Raw genomic sequence first — 15,267 nt, forward strand, 5'->3', positions numbered from 1 at the left:
ACTGCCCTTGCCATTCTCTCAACTGGCATATTTGCGAAGCAGCTCATGCCCACAGCACAGAACCAGAAACTCCACTGTCCCCACACTCAGGGCTGAGCCTACTTGACTCCCTTAAACACTGCAGAAACCATCCAAACACCATGGAGGCCTGGCTAGACCTCTCCTACACAGCTACATCTGCAAATATGCCAAGTGGCTTTGCATGACATGTGAAGTGAGAGAGAACACTACACCACTGCAGTGAGACCCATGCCACTGCCTGACACCTCTGAGGCATGACAGTCACATCACAGTGTTTGCAGGCCTTGACACCTTCCATCTCTGAGCACCACATATGCCTCCAGCTCCCCACACCCAAGGAACAAGCATGACTGCTCCTGCACCACCGCTTCTAAGGGTGCTGTCAGTTTTCTGTCACCAAATCGTGCAGTGATGAGAACCGTCAGGTTTTGGGGTAGTAATAAATGCAGTCAAGCAGTCTCCACCTCCCTGCAGCCAATTTGAGGATTTTGACAAGACTGGATTTCTAAAAAGAATTATCTTTTGAGAGTTATTGCTGTTCTGAATGGCCAAAGAAAGACACCTCAAGCACTAACCCACTTCATAAAACTCCAGGCTGGTTGCACAAACTTCAGCAGTCCTGTTTGCTCAATCTCCGTCTCAGTCCCCACCACACTCAGGAGGTTTCAGATCATTTGGAAAGACTCTGTACTATTTGCTATATGGAGACTCAGATCGCAAGTCAGCTGTTGAATAGGTCAGGGGGGTTCTCACCTGCTCTTTGGCAAAGGTCCAGTGTTTTTACAAAAGTATTTAACTAGAATTATACTGGCATTTTTCAATTCAGCTCCAGTATTATTCTATCTGACTTGTAGTTCTAAACTCCAGAGTTTAGCTAACCGCTTCAAATGGAAGAGTTCATTTACGTCTTGGATCTCGGTTAATCCGTCTGGCTGAAGCAAGATAATTGTTTTTATAATCTGAAAGGAAAAAGCTCAAAACATTTGCTCTATCTTGTTGATTCTCAAATTACCATGATCACATCTCTGTACACATGACCCCCATCAGCACTCCAACAAGTAAAAAGAAAACAGAGCCAAGTAACAGCAGATTTCCCCTGAAAAAAAAAAAAATGTAGAAAAATATCCAGATACAGTTGAAACTATGCAGGCTAAATTTTCAGAGACTGCTTTTGTAACTAACAACAGCAACTTAAGGGTTTATTGCTTTTAATATTAAATAAATGTCTACATGTATATTGGACCAACATACAAATATTTGAGAATTCGATAATGCACCTAAGTCACACCTCTGAGAAATTACTAAATCATTTGAGACTTGCCTGTCTTGATTTAAGATTATTTCGTCTACCATCATCCATTTTCTCTCTCTCTCTGACATACCCAGAAAATAAAATCACAAGGAATGCAAGTTGCCAATGGTAAAGCATAACACATTATTCCCACCCTCGCTGAGGCATCAACCTGTCTATCAACATTTACAATTCACCAGAAAGCACTACAAGTCCCCAGTTCTGACTTAAGAGGGGAAAAAAAAAAAAAGACAAAAACACTGTTGAGTCTACATTCAGGAGGAGTTGGGCTTTGCAGTTACCAAACTCTGGCTCCACGGGTCCCTAGAGCTCTGCCCCAAGCTCCTATTGAAGACCCTTAACTAAACTCCTAGAGAATGGCTTCTACTGACATCAGCAGGCCTACTGACCTGGATCAGCTCCTGAAAGGAACCAGAGGCAGAAGCAGATTCCACACAGAGCAGGAGCTAAGTGAGGCCTCTCTGCTGGAGCACAGCGCTCCGGGTACCTGTACAAGTACCTGCAGAGGCTGCCTTCAAGGTATGGATTGTTATCATATGTTTTCTATAGTACTTTTTCAGCGCTTTAATAAATACTCATGCCTTCTCCCAGTTCCATCAGTGCAGTATACAAAATAGTTCAACTGATTTTTTAGGATAAATACAATAAACTCTCATCATAATTAGGGACTGAGTGAAAACAGATCATGATTCAGCCTTTGATCACACCCATACTACCATTCTGCTGATGCATTAGCCATTCAGTAAAAACCCCTGGCTATTAAAAAACTTCTTTAAAAAGAACATAATTCTGAATTTATCCCAAACATTTCCTTGCAGTTAACTGTAATGATACAGGCCTGGTTGCAGCTGATGTGATGTGCCAGCTGGAGATCTCTCTTACGCTAAAAAGTTTACAGCCTTTCTGTCAAACAAAAGGGACAACTGGCAGGTGAAAATTAACTTCCAATCCACAACACCACAGATCTGAAGTTGGGTGCACCTGTAATGCACAATTATAGCACTCTATCCAAGTAACCATTTCTCTGACAGCTTCGGCTACAGCTTAAAGAGCAGAGAAGCAATCTAGGTCACAAAACCATATTCAAATACTGAGAGGAAATTACCTAGCTGCATAACACTGCCACCACACCATTTTCTCTCTCAAGAGAATGCTTTACAGTAACTAAAGCAGCAAATCCCTCTTTAAAATACATCCTTTAACCATCTTTAAATTTATTACACATTAATTAAAAGTCACAGAACTTTGTTTAGATCAGTTGAAAACGTGAGGTTGGCAGACAGAATATCTTATTTATAAGAACTCAGAGGTCTTGGATTCCCATATTTGGAGGATGTTACTTTAATTTATTTATTTTTCCAATTAAAAAGTTCTCACTGCTCATGCATTTTTTATTCCCTAATGCGCTGTTCTAACATAAAAGAAGCAGACAACATGTTTTTTCAGTTGGAGACTACATCCTAGCCTGCTCCAGTTTTATAATCTATTCTCTTATGCTCTTACCAACCCCCTCCATCAAACAGCTGAGAGTATCCATCAAAACCACAGGCTGTATTCACAGCAAAAGGCACTCCAACACAGATTTTCACTGGAAGAACATTAATTTTTGCATCAAAGCACCTTTCTCCCTTCTATGCCTGCAGATAGAGTTCAAGTAAAGGAATACAGACACTGTCTGAAAAGGTGAGTACCTTTGTAGCAATATGATTGATGATAAAACAATTTTAAAAATGCAAGCACCTTTCAAGCTTACCTCCCCAGATTAATCAAACACAATGAGAACAACCTGGAATTTCTATTTGGTAAATAAATTACCAATAAATCCTTTTTGATGCAGTACCTACCATCTCTTAAATTGTAGGCTCCATGCTACCCTCTCACTCTTAACACATATGGAACATATTTCTGTGCTGTCACTGTTGAAGGGGACAAGCATTGCAGGGGACAGGCAGGTACCATGGGAAATGCTACAGACTCTTCCTGCTGAAAACTCTACAGCTGAAACTAATTCTCAGAGAAGACAAACATTGGATCCTGTAGGACTTGACAGTTTTCCTGGGGTTGAAAATCTCAGTGCAGGTATGAACAGAGACCAAAGCTGGAAAGATGCATAGCAGAGTTTATTTGTTTATGTATTAATCCTTTAGTACCACAGGTTATTTAAGGACCTTTTGACAATCACACAGTTGCTCTAGCTCAATCTCAACACTCTCCAGAAGGTCCCTGACAACCCATTTTTGCCTAGAATAGAAGAGCACAGATCCCACCAACAGCAAGAGATTTAATTTCCATGTTACTTTCAGCATAGGTTTTACTTGTGCATCAGTAGTACATTTATAATTAATGCAGCCTTTTCATTTTTCTAAGCTTTCAGAACCTTACTAGAAAGTTAAAAGCATGTTAGCAAGTACACCCACAGCTTCTTATGTCAGTTTTCTGAGACACATCCCTGACTAGAGGTCACTGTCTTGGCCCAGCACAAAGGTTCTTCAAGTCAGTGAGAAGAGTCCACTAATATTCAACAGGTTTTCAGTATGGACTCTAAGGTACCTTCCTTCTCTCTCCATTGGAGACAGGTTGAGAGAGTTGGGGTTGTGTAGCCTTGAGAAGAGAAGGCTTTGGGGTGACCTTATAGCACTTTCCAGAATCTAAAGGGGCTACAAGAGAGCTGGAAAGGGACTTTGAACAAGCGAATGAAGTGATAGGACAAGGTGGAATGGCTTCAAACTGAAAAGAGGGTGGGTTTAGATTAAATATTAGGAAGAAATTCTTCCCTGTGAGGTTGGGGAAGGCACTGGCACAGGTTACCCAGAGAAGCTGTGGATGCCCCATCCCTGGAAGTGTCCAAGGCCAGGTTGGATGGTGCTTGGAGTAACCTAGTCTAGTGAAAGTGTCCCTGCCCATGGCAGGGGTGGTAAAACTAGATGTTCTTCAAAGTCCCTTCCAACTCAAAATATGATTCTATGATTTCTGTGCCAGCAGCTCCAAGTTGTAACATCAAACTCAGCTACAATTCTCACTCCTTGCTCTTGAAGGAGCAAGTAAGATGCAGTAGGAGCCGACTTCAAGAGGACATGCACTTGGGCAAATATATCCCTTTGATACATATGCTTCCCCCACGGTATTATATCTCATTAGAACAGAGGCAATTACATTGTTTTAAAGATGATGCTTAAAAGCACTAAAGGCTTTTACCAGTTCTCAAGTACTTTGCCCTAACCTATCCAGGTCTGAAAAACAAAGTTGACTTTGAATTGAATCCAAAAGATAATCAAGTATCAAATGTCAAAGCAATTTTACAAATCAGAGTAATGCGGGCAACAAGGCTGAGAAGAGTAAAAGTAGATTTGACTGTTTACAAATGCAAAGCTTCATCTCCAATGCTTTCTGATCTACTGCAGGTTTTTGGAGGCCAGAGACCAGCTTTCAGTATCACAATACAAATCCTGTAGCAAAACTAGGTTGTGGCATTTTCCCCAATGCAAACACTTTCAATGCACTCTCACATACAGCTTAACTTTACTAACACTGCATTCACAAATGACTAGCTCACAATAGCCTTCCAAATATATAACATATTACCACAGCCCTAAACAAAAGGAGTAACACATTTATACAAATTCAGGCATATCTGTAAGGAAGCAATGTTGCAAACACCTTAAAGAAATGCAGTAGAAATCTAAGGGATTCATTTTGTTGGTCAATTTTATTTTTTTTTCCTCTTTGCTTTGCTTTTATTTTTTACAGGGGAAAGAACAGTAAACAAAAAGCAGAGAACTTCTTTAACTAGACAGGTACACATTAAGCAAAATTCTTGTTCTGATGACACCAAATGTCTACAGGAGATGAGACAGGTCATATCCTCTTTCCCTGTTCAATTAACTGTGTGGAAGCATCACTTCTCATAAGGTAACCTGAACTCTGCCCAGAGCCACTGACACCACACCAGCCCAACACGGTGACATCTACATGTAGAGTTCCCAGCTCTCAACACTGGATTCTATGCATACTTTCAGCAGCAGCTTTCCTGGCACTAAGGTGAAGCAGTCTTAGGGTTTTCAGTAGTGCTCAGAAGTATCCCCTCATTGGCTTGCTCTTCTTTTTCACAGCTCTGACATTTATAGCAGTGTCATCAGAAAGTGCTAGTGCCAAGATGAACAAGATGTTGACTCTCTTCTGAGTGGAAAGATATAAAGGATTAAGATTTAATAAAGGAAACTAACACCAACATTCACTAAACTCTCTAATTAACTCAACAGTGATGCTACAGCTGAGTCAGGAACTTAAAGACTTCCTTTTCTTTCCTCTCATTTAAACTTCTACTATGATCTGCCCTCAAGTCATGCTTTCAGAACTATTCCCATTACTTTTCCACAGGAGTTGTCATAAAATACCACAAATACACAGCCAAATAGAGATATTTTAGGTATGGATTTATGCTGGGAGCAACCTTGAGATGTACCACCTTAAGGGACACTGTTAGATGGATCAGCCCCTGACAGAGATGACTATACATATTTGTCACCTGACATGACAGCACAGCTCATTCCATGACTGTATTTATCTATTTCTGCCTGTTGCTGTAAAGAAAATCATGTCACAACCATGACTCTGTGCAGTCCTCTTGTCCCTGGATAGAATTCTGCACCAGGCACTTGTTTTGTGTTGTCTTTTTTTCAATTTCTGTGCAAGAAAGTAGCCAACTAAACAGTCTGTTAAAAAGGGTCTCCCTAAAACACATCTGCTGTTCATTAAAAAAAAAATTAAGGAAAAAAATAAAAAACATATCATAGTAGATAATGAAAAACCCATCCCAAAACCCAGTATATCAATAAACTAACAAAAAAGCATAAAGTTGTAAGCAAAGAAATAATGTAAGAAATATACAATAAGGGTAAGAAAAATAAATCAAATCACTGAAATGAGGACAATCTTCACAAATTGTAGATTTCATGCCTCAATGAAATTAAAATTACTCTAAGCACTTAATTGCTTCTAAGGTCCAAATAAAAGGATCCAATAAGCAACATTCCTTCAGATTAGATTTTCCAGTAGTTAATGAAGATGCAGAAAATGGTTGTAACATTCTTCTCCAAACAGTATCTCATAATTACTTTGGTCAAAATTTAAATTCTTTGAAATGTTCCAATAACCGCCTACTCCTATAATACTCATCCAACTTTATTCTGCCTGTCTGAAAAAAATGAAGACTTCAGATAAAAATATCTGCTACCATCAGCCTGCCCATTTAAGTGCCCCAATTCCAAAATGCACATGCTGATCCTCTCACTGAATGCAAAGGATATTTTTTTATTATTTTCAGTGCAATAAGACACAAAAGTAATGGTTTGTTTTCCTCAGTCCTAAAGACCATTTTGAAAGTGCCAATTTCAAGATCTCCGCTCATCAACCACTAAGTTTGAAGTCTACAATACATTGTGAGATCAAGTCCAAAGGCGAGATGAATTCTAGGGAGAAGAGATGCCAGGTTTGCTGGTTTTCATTCCTTGAAGTCCTGGCATTATGCCATCTCACAATCTTCACAACTTTTAAAGGAAAAGTGCAATGACAGACAGAATACCCCTCAGAAAATAAAAAGCACCGTTTCCAGACATGCAAAAAGAACCTTCCAGGTTTCTCAGAAGTTTCCAAGTGAGGCAGCAGATAGAAAAATCAGTAAAAAGTGCATTGCCTTATTATGTAAAATGAAATTAAAATGCCTCTGATGCACCTATCTATTCTTCAAGTTTTCAGGTATGCTGAGGGAAGCAGTTCACCACACGCCAATCCATCACACTTAAATGCAATCACAGGCAAACGTAACATCAGCCAGTGCCTAAACTACAGAGGTGCATTTAATACTCCCCAGTCAGCAATCAACCTTTTCCACATTTGTTCATAATCACAATGAATTGCTCCATTTTAATACTTTGTTTTCCTTTTCTTATCCCACAGCAGTTGAGCATGCTTTTTGAATTTGACAAATTCAAAAAAGAAAAAAAACAAAACCTCCTTTTCCAATTTTATTCCTGTGGTTAAGTAGAGATTATTTTTTAAAGAAATATAAGTTACTGGACATATTTTCTTACCTGTTGCAGTCCACGTGGAGCAGAAGATGGGACGCACTAAGTGACACAGCAATCTTATGCCACTGTCCATCTGCCAGGCGGTACGGGAACACCTCTGTTCTTGACTTCCCATTAAACCTGTAGTGATACCTGATCTCATCCCTCAGGCCACTGCTCTCCAGTTCAAAATAGCTGTATTTAAAACATAAAGAAGAATCAGCTGCATTTTTTTTTTTATATAATCACTGTTTCTGTCACTTTCTTCTTTATTCATCTTTAAGCAAACACCACACAGAAGGCCACAATCTAAAGAGGTTACTCAGCATGGATTAGCTACAAATTGATTTTTTTCAAAGAAGTAGAGAGACAAGACAATGCATTCCAAGCAGTACGAAACCAGCAACTACATGAAAACAGCTCAAAGTACCATTTGTTAGCCCAGGAAATTGAAGTATTTTTACCCACAGAACAGGTTCAACTACAAGAAACCAAGCCTTATTCTTTTCATCAAAATATTTTACATGAGTGCAAGATTTGTAGGAAATTGAAAAATAAAGAACTGTACATAGCACTACCACAAACAAACAAAAAGCCATTAAGTTAAGAAACCACTGGGTAATCATTAAATCTGTATTTACTACTTGCAAATCTAGTTTAAAAAACCCAAACAGCTGTTTACTTTCAGGACTCCCCTACATGCAGTTGTGCTTCACTCGTTTTCTGACTTTTATTGTTACTGCCGTGATCGTTTGGCTTTACAGTGGAACAGCAGAACCTCTTGGTTGGATTAGGCATCTCAACACTTGGCATAAACAATCCAACAATCAAAACCTTCAGACAGTTGTCACACTCAAGAACAGCTGACAAACTGGCTTCACACAGACGTGGGGGGAGCCAAGTCTTTTTCTAGGATGAATTTAGCCTTTCCAGGGCACACTGACCATGTAAATACTGAAGGCTTCTCTTGGACCTCACCAAGTATTTACAGCATATCAAATCTTTTTCCTGCTAAAATGAAGCTCTGGATATAGAAAGAGGGTGGACCTCCATTTATAGTAGAAATAACTCTACAAGCAAGTGAAGATGTTAGATTGTCCAGATATAGTGTCATGTTTTCCCTGCTGGGCAACACCAATTTAACATGGCAGTTGAAAGATAGGTGCTAGTTTGGGGTAGGGAGGAAAAAATTACAGTTATGGAATCCACTTCCAAAAAATAAATGCAACACAAAATAACAAATATCCAAGTGCTGATTTTCATTTTCCCCACAAGCCTCTTACACTGCACAGACCCCAACAACCTGTGTGCACAGGAGTTACACGGAGTCTGTGCTCTTCTTCAAGATCAGACCTTACAGTGAAGTTGAGGCTTTTTGGAACTGAAAAACAGAGTTCTTTGGGAGGAACTTACTTATGAGATAAAACACTAGCTGGAAACACGTGCAAAAGATCCCAACAGATGGGGAAGGGGAACACAAAGACAGTAAGTCTTCACCAAATGTGAAACTCAATCCTGCCAGTGCCTTGTCATCGCGTTTTTCGTGCAACATATGAACGTTATCAGGTCACCTGAATGAAAAACTCAAGAGGCAAAGTAGAAAACACAAGGAGGTAAAGACAAAACCAAAACTGAATAAAAACACAGCAGGCACAGGTACAAATAAAATGCAGGCAGTACAGAGTGGAATAAAATCAGGAAGGCTGGTGTTGTGAAGCAACTGGCCTGTTTCATGCACATAATGGCACAAGGCAGGCAGATAAACAGGAGTTTTCTAAAGAGTAGAGCAGAATGTTGATTAACTACAGCCATCGCCCATTAAAATACCTAAATTACATTCACAAGAAATCTGGAGAATTTTTTTTATTATTTTATTCTGATGCTCAGTAACAGGTCACAAGATGATGATGCTGGTGTTCCCAAGCCAGAAAAGCACTAGGACAAGCACTGTCAGTGATGTTATACTTAAACAATTTGTACTTGCCATCTACTGTAAAAGCACAAAAGGAAGACAAAAAACTTTAAAAAAAAAAAAGAGGGAGAGCTACATAACATTCAAGTATCCCTCTCATACACAAAGTATTTGCATAAATATATATAGATATATTTATATGGTTGATCACAGAAACTTAAGAGCCCAAAAACAAGATAAGCTCCTGTTGCAGGAAGCAAATTGCTTCCTGTGGTCATCCTTCACAATCTCCAATAGCCACAGAGCTAATCACTCACCTCATAATGATTTGTTTGCTAATGTAAAAGCAACAGTCCCACCCTGGAAAGGTCAGTCAGATACTGCACTTAATCACATCTGTGCTCTGTTATTTGTACAGCATAGGGAATTGCAAAGCAACATAGCTTCTCATCTGACAAGCTTTAGCGTCAATAGTTAATTCAGGATTGAAAACAGCTTGTTGCTTAGGCATCGAACTTGTTGTCAGTCTCCTGACTAATTTATACAACACAGAAATGATTAGTTAGACTTTACTGTGATAGCTAGTGCTAATATTTTTATATATGTACACCTAATGCATTAAGTGCCACAGGACTGTATAAAACACCGTGTTTTACCTCTTCAGTGGCAGGAAAGGAGGATGACAGCAGACAAATTCTGCACCTATTTTTCACCACCCTTCAACAAGTGCAAATCACAGGCAGTTACCCTCAGACAAACACCAGTCTACAAAATCCCAACAGCAGAAACTAGCTGGATTACCCCAGCATATCTCAACCATACCTCAAGTATTTAAAAACCACAAGGTAATGTGAACCAACACCCTTGCATTGATTTTTCTTTTTAAAATGCACAAATTCACATGGAGACCTTGATTACACACATACTTCACAATGTTCACAGTGTGGAAGATGTAGTTGTCTTTCCTCTACCAAAATAGAAGTCATGTGCAAACAGCTTTCCTCAGTAGCAAACATCGTCCTTTCTGTTCTCCTCCCACCAGACTCTAAGGGAAAGAAAGCCTCTTCGAAATCAATGACACAAAGGCCATTCACTCCTGGAAATTAGAACTCTGTGTCCAAGTTCTAATTTGCAAATTGTGGAATGGAAGACAAATGAGTGAAAAAACACACTCAGGTAAGAAATCGTCAATCTGTGAGAAAATAATTAGTAAAGTCAGAGAAAACAAATGGATTTTTTTTTTTAACATCCATCTCATCTTTGACTTGAAATGCCATTGCACTAGTTTTTATCTGCTATAAAACAAGAGGTAAAACAGGAGAGAGGGGAAATGAATAGAGGCTACCGTACAAGAGGCAGGAATATTAACTAATCTCTAACAGGCATTTTGTAGGTACTTCCCAGCATTTTGTGAGGAACTAAAAGAAAACACAGGAATAGAACATCATCTGGGACCTCTGAATAAATGTATCATCAGTAGACACGTGGGAACTTCCAATGCTGCCATGAGATCCATATCAAAAGCCCAGGAGAGATCCCTGAGTATTACAACTATCTCTGCTTCTGCATGAAGTCTGTGTCAGCTTGTCCTACAATTAGCCCCCTGCTACCCCCCTCTTTCTTTTTCAAGAAAGAAAGGTGCAAGACATTAATCTACTTGGCAACTTCTTAGCACCAAGTGACAGGTTCTTGTTTTATTCATCATTTCTCAATAATAATTTTTTTTTTTTTCAAAAAAAGGCACGATCAAAAGCTAACTGGTATTTTGACAGATGAAATTCTCAGAACACATATATTAAGAAAGCTTGCTGTTTACAGAACAGCAGTACTATATGACCTTGGCTGAAATTCTCCCACTAGTAGAACTTCCCTATTTGCTAAGCATGTAATTTACTGCTGGCTTCTTTTGCACAGTTATAGAATTCAAATGCTTTTAATAGTCCACAGTCTCTCATTCAAATTGCAACGTATAAGAGAAAAATATGTTGCTAAATTCAGACTGATTTTATGCACATCAAAAAAAAGTTGGGACATTTTAAGGCAATGTACTTTACAGAAGGACAGTATTATTCCACACCCAACTGAAGATGCTTTGAAATTCTTTCTGACAGTTTTTGCAACCCCTATGTAACTCACACACAAATATTGTTAGGAGAGGATAAAGTTTGACTCAGTTACGTTTAAGGATTTTTTTTTTCTTCCCCATTTCTTTTAGTCTCCACCATAATGAATATTTAACTGTGCATTTGATCACTAATTTCACTTCCAGATCAGGCGAGCAAGGTTCCTAAAGTATACTTTCAGTTGGAAACACCTGCTGTGGATGTAATGACCAAAAAAATTGGAAAAGTCACTATCAACATTAAATAAGAAGGTGTAAGACACCTGAAGCAGAAAAGTATTTCTCTAAGGTGAGTTGCCTTGGTCCACCATTTGCATGAAAGAAACATATTCACCTACTCATCATCTACCCCCACAGAAGTGATCTCCTGCTGTGGTAAACACCACATTGTTCCATTCTAAACACTAAAACATCCACCAATGAATTCAGCAGCACATCATCAGGTAAGCACAATGTAGTATAATACTCCAATAAGAGCTCTAAGAACTAACACATCACTACTTTTTGCATCCAATTCTGGCAATCTTCCTGCTTATCACATTCAAACATAAATAAAGCAGAGTTATCATTCTGACTTCACAACTTCCATCATCCCTGATCAAGTGCCAAATGAAGCCCCACAGCCTCTTTCAAGGAACAACACCAGCACTTAGAGCAGATGCTCTTAGAGCTACTGAACAGATGTCCCAGGGCAAAGCAGCAGGCACAGATGGCATCTCTGCAAATATGTACAAACTTGGGGTTGCCATCTAGTCAAAACATTGTGCATCTGCTTAACATTGTGTGAGAGAAGGTCACAAAACCACAGGAGTTCAAGGATGGAAGCCCCATTCACCTTGCACATGACTGCAGCAACATTTCGATGTCGGGTCTCCCAAACACTGGGAAAAAAAAATCACTGCCATAATAAGAATCAGGGTGGTACTGAACAGAAGCTTCTGGAAAATTCTGTGAGTCCAGTCAATGCACAATTTCTTATTTTTTTCTAATTACAAAGCAAATTCAAGGAAAGTCCAGAGATAAGTCCATTTGATGTAATCAGCTAGAAGTTCAGGAAGCTTCTGCACAAATTAGGACTTGTTTGTGCACATAGCTTTTTCAACTCACAAGAGTATTGTGCCATTTAATGACGTTTAATGACAGAAATGGCTTCAGGCAAGACTCTGCTTTCGCATCTTTGTAGAAACACTTCTTGATGTATTTAGAGACAGGCAATGAATTTGCATCCATTATCACAGAGATTTTAGGATTTTCAGTCTACAGAGAAACTGTGATGAATCACATTGTGATGAATCACATGATCATTACACTTTTGGCCTTTTGCTGTTCCTTACCACCAACTGAGCCTGTACCTATTTTGGCTGTGCTGCCAAGTGGCTCAGCCTGGGCAGCAACACAAAAGTAACAGAGATCTTGTTTTAACAGTCCTCAGTGGAAGGCAAGTTGGGCCAAGAGCAGGCATTGTGCACTATGTTGCAGGATAAGCTGGCAGGGATTCGCCCAAGATCACTGCCCTCATCAATAAAGCCATAGCAAGAAAAAGCAGTGCCTCTGAAACTAAAGATACACCTCTTCAAACAAAAGGAAACACTCACTTTGCAGTTGTCACGACAGCTCCGTATGGATGCAAAACTAGAACAAGTTACAGCTGTCAAGGTAAATATTTCAGTCACTTCCACAGGCACTGTTCTTGTACCCTACTTACTTTACTATAAAGTGACAGGGCAAGATCCCGAGCTCTCAAGCATCACACACTGTGAAACACTGGATTTGGAAGGAGTGCTCTTAACACTCGCACGGCCCTAGTCCTCGCTCAACACACACATGCTGAGGAATATATTTAGTGCAGGGGGCTCACGGTGCAGGTGGAGCTCTGAGGGGAGGGAGCCTGAGACAAGAGGTCATGAACTGCCAACTCTTCGCTAAACAAAGGGCACGGGGACCTGTGGCACCAGCCAGATGACCTAACACTCAGAGACACAGCAGGAACTGATGGCCCCAGACTTTCACCCACTTGGACTGTAAGGGTATAAAACCCCCAGCGTTTCCTTTGTTCAGGGTCCCTCCTCGGAGGAACCCAACTCATCTGTTCTGTTGTTGTAACATGATTAAATTATTTTAAGGATCAGATGTCTGAGACACTGCTATGGGAAACCTGAGGTCCAGCCGGTAGGGAAACCTTGTGTGAGCGTGGTGTGCGTGAGGAGCCAAGCAGAGCACCCATCAGCTCATTGGAGCCACCCACTGTGAGGGGGGTTTGGTCCCAACAGTGAAAGTCTCAGATGATGCGACTGTAACCCGCCAGAGTGGCTCCTGGATGGCAGGACAGGAAAGTTCCCTTAACATGCATACTTACAAACCATTCAAAGCTACTTTTTACAGCTAGTTTAAATATAGATAGACTGAGAGGCTGCATAGCAAAACTACGCATGGCAAATCTTCACTTGTGCAGTATTAAAGATGTACTACTGCAGCAAAGATTGTCCTGATACCATCACAGCTCAGGAGCTAAATCAGACTGACATCAGGTAGCACAAAAGGTGTCGTGAGTAGAAGGATTACCTGAAACAATGAAGGTATCTTGCTGAAAAATCAGATTTAACTTTCTACAAGAGAAAACGCAAAAGGTGAGTCCTGTATATTGGACAAAGACTATCATCACCTATTCTAGTCCAAAAGAATTCGTTCTATACAAGCAAATCCAACATAGCCAAAATGTAACACTAAACTCTTTCAAACCACAACTTCACTCTGTTATTGGCTACCTAGATAGGATGCTTTTGAACATTTGTATCCTTTCAAGCAAGAGGAACTAAATTCGATCAATTAAATGACTTTATTTTTCCATTCAGACCACTCTGAGGACAACAGGAATCATGTTATACCAGCTTAGCTTGAAACATTTAGCAATAAACACACCCACGCTGACATCTTCTATTAGTATAGAATATTTATTGACATTGTCTTTTGTTCTACACATCTTCTACACTGCAGCAGGGCATGCAAGCTGCAAGGTATTAAGCATTTATGATGTGTTGGTGTACCTGCAACTAGGTAAAGGTCATCCAAATACAAATTTACTTTCTTCTTTGATCATATCAAGAAAAAAGTAACCCCAACATTTGCCTGCCAGGTAAAAGACAGCTGGAATCAGAACTGGTACAAAGCAGCTACTCATTTTCATGGCATGTGTAGTAAGGATTGACCTTAAGCATTTTTGTATCCATTTCATATGTCTAAAAACCTATCTTCACCGTGGCTGCAACCTGCCTACTATCTGAAAAAAACTGGTCTCTCTCCTATTCCTAGTAAACCAAGTAGGTAATACCACACTGCACCTAAAAATAGTACAGCATCTTAGCAAGCTTCAGAGCTAGCACAGCCAGCAGGACAGAGAAGAGTATCATCTGAACTAAGGTGAAGTCATGACTCCTTAACTGTGGCTCAAAAAAAAAAAAATCATAATTAAAAAAAACACAAACCAGTAAACACTAACTTTACTGAAAGGTAACATGGAAATATTCATTTCTCTACATATCACCACTCCAATAAAAAGTCAGCTGGTACTCACACTATCACTCTAGCAAGGAACACAATCCACAATACTCTGCAGTTGTCCTTGAAAGGCTCACCATGCACAACTCTTGGCCAAAGATTTGTTTCCCCAAAGGACCATTTACAATCCTCAAAACATTTTTATCTGAGGACTTTCAGAACGGGGGCTGCTAATTTTTTAAGGCTAACCTGGCACTCCGAGCTGGCATTAGCTCAGGGATCATTGTGGGTATGCTGAAGCCTCGAGCTGCGACTGTGACCAGAAAGCCCCCAGCAGAGC

At 39.8% G+C, this 15,267-nt stretch overlaps 1 protein-coding gene across 4 annotated transcripts in view; it reads right to left on the reverse strand.

The window, feature by feature from the left end:
- Positions 1 to 15,267, reverse strand: part of NELL1 (neural EGFL like 1) — a 279,771-nt gene that overhangs the window by 231,996 nt on the left and 32,508 nt on the right. For all 4 annotated transcript variants that reach the window (XM_027662212.1, XM_027662213.1, XM_027662211.1 and 1 more), the window contains exon 4: positions 7,423 to 7,593. In XM_027662212.1, coding sequence (XP_027518013.1) covers positions 7,423 to 7,593 — 171 coding nt within the window. The remainder of the gene's footprint in view (positions 1 to 7,422; positions 7,594 to 15,267) is intronic.

This window comes from Corapipo altera, unplaced genomic scaffold, assembly GCF_003945725.1.
Source record: "Corapipo altera isolate COAL_440 unplaced genomic scaffold, ASM394572v1 RXGC01000072.1, whole genome shotgun sequence".
Taxonomy (NCBI): domain Eukaryota; kingdom Metazoa; phylum Chordata; class Aves; order Passeriformes; family Pipridae; genus Corapipo; species Corapipo altera.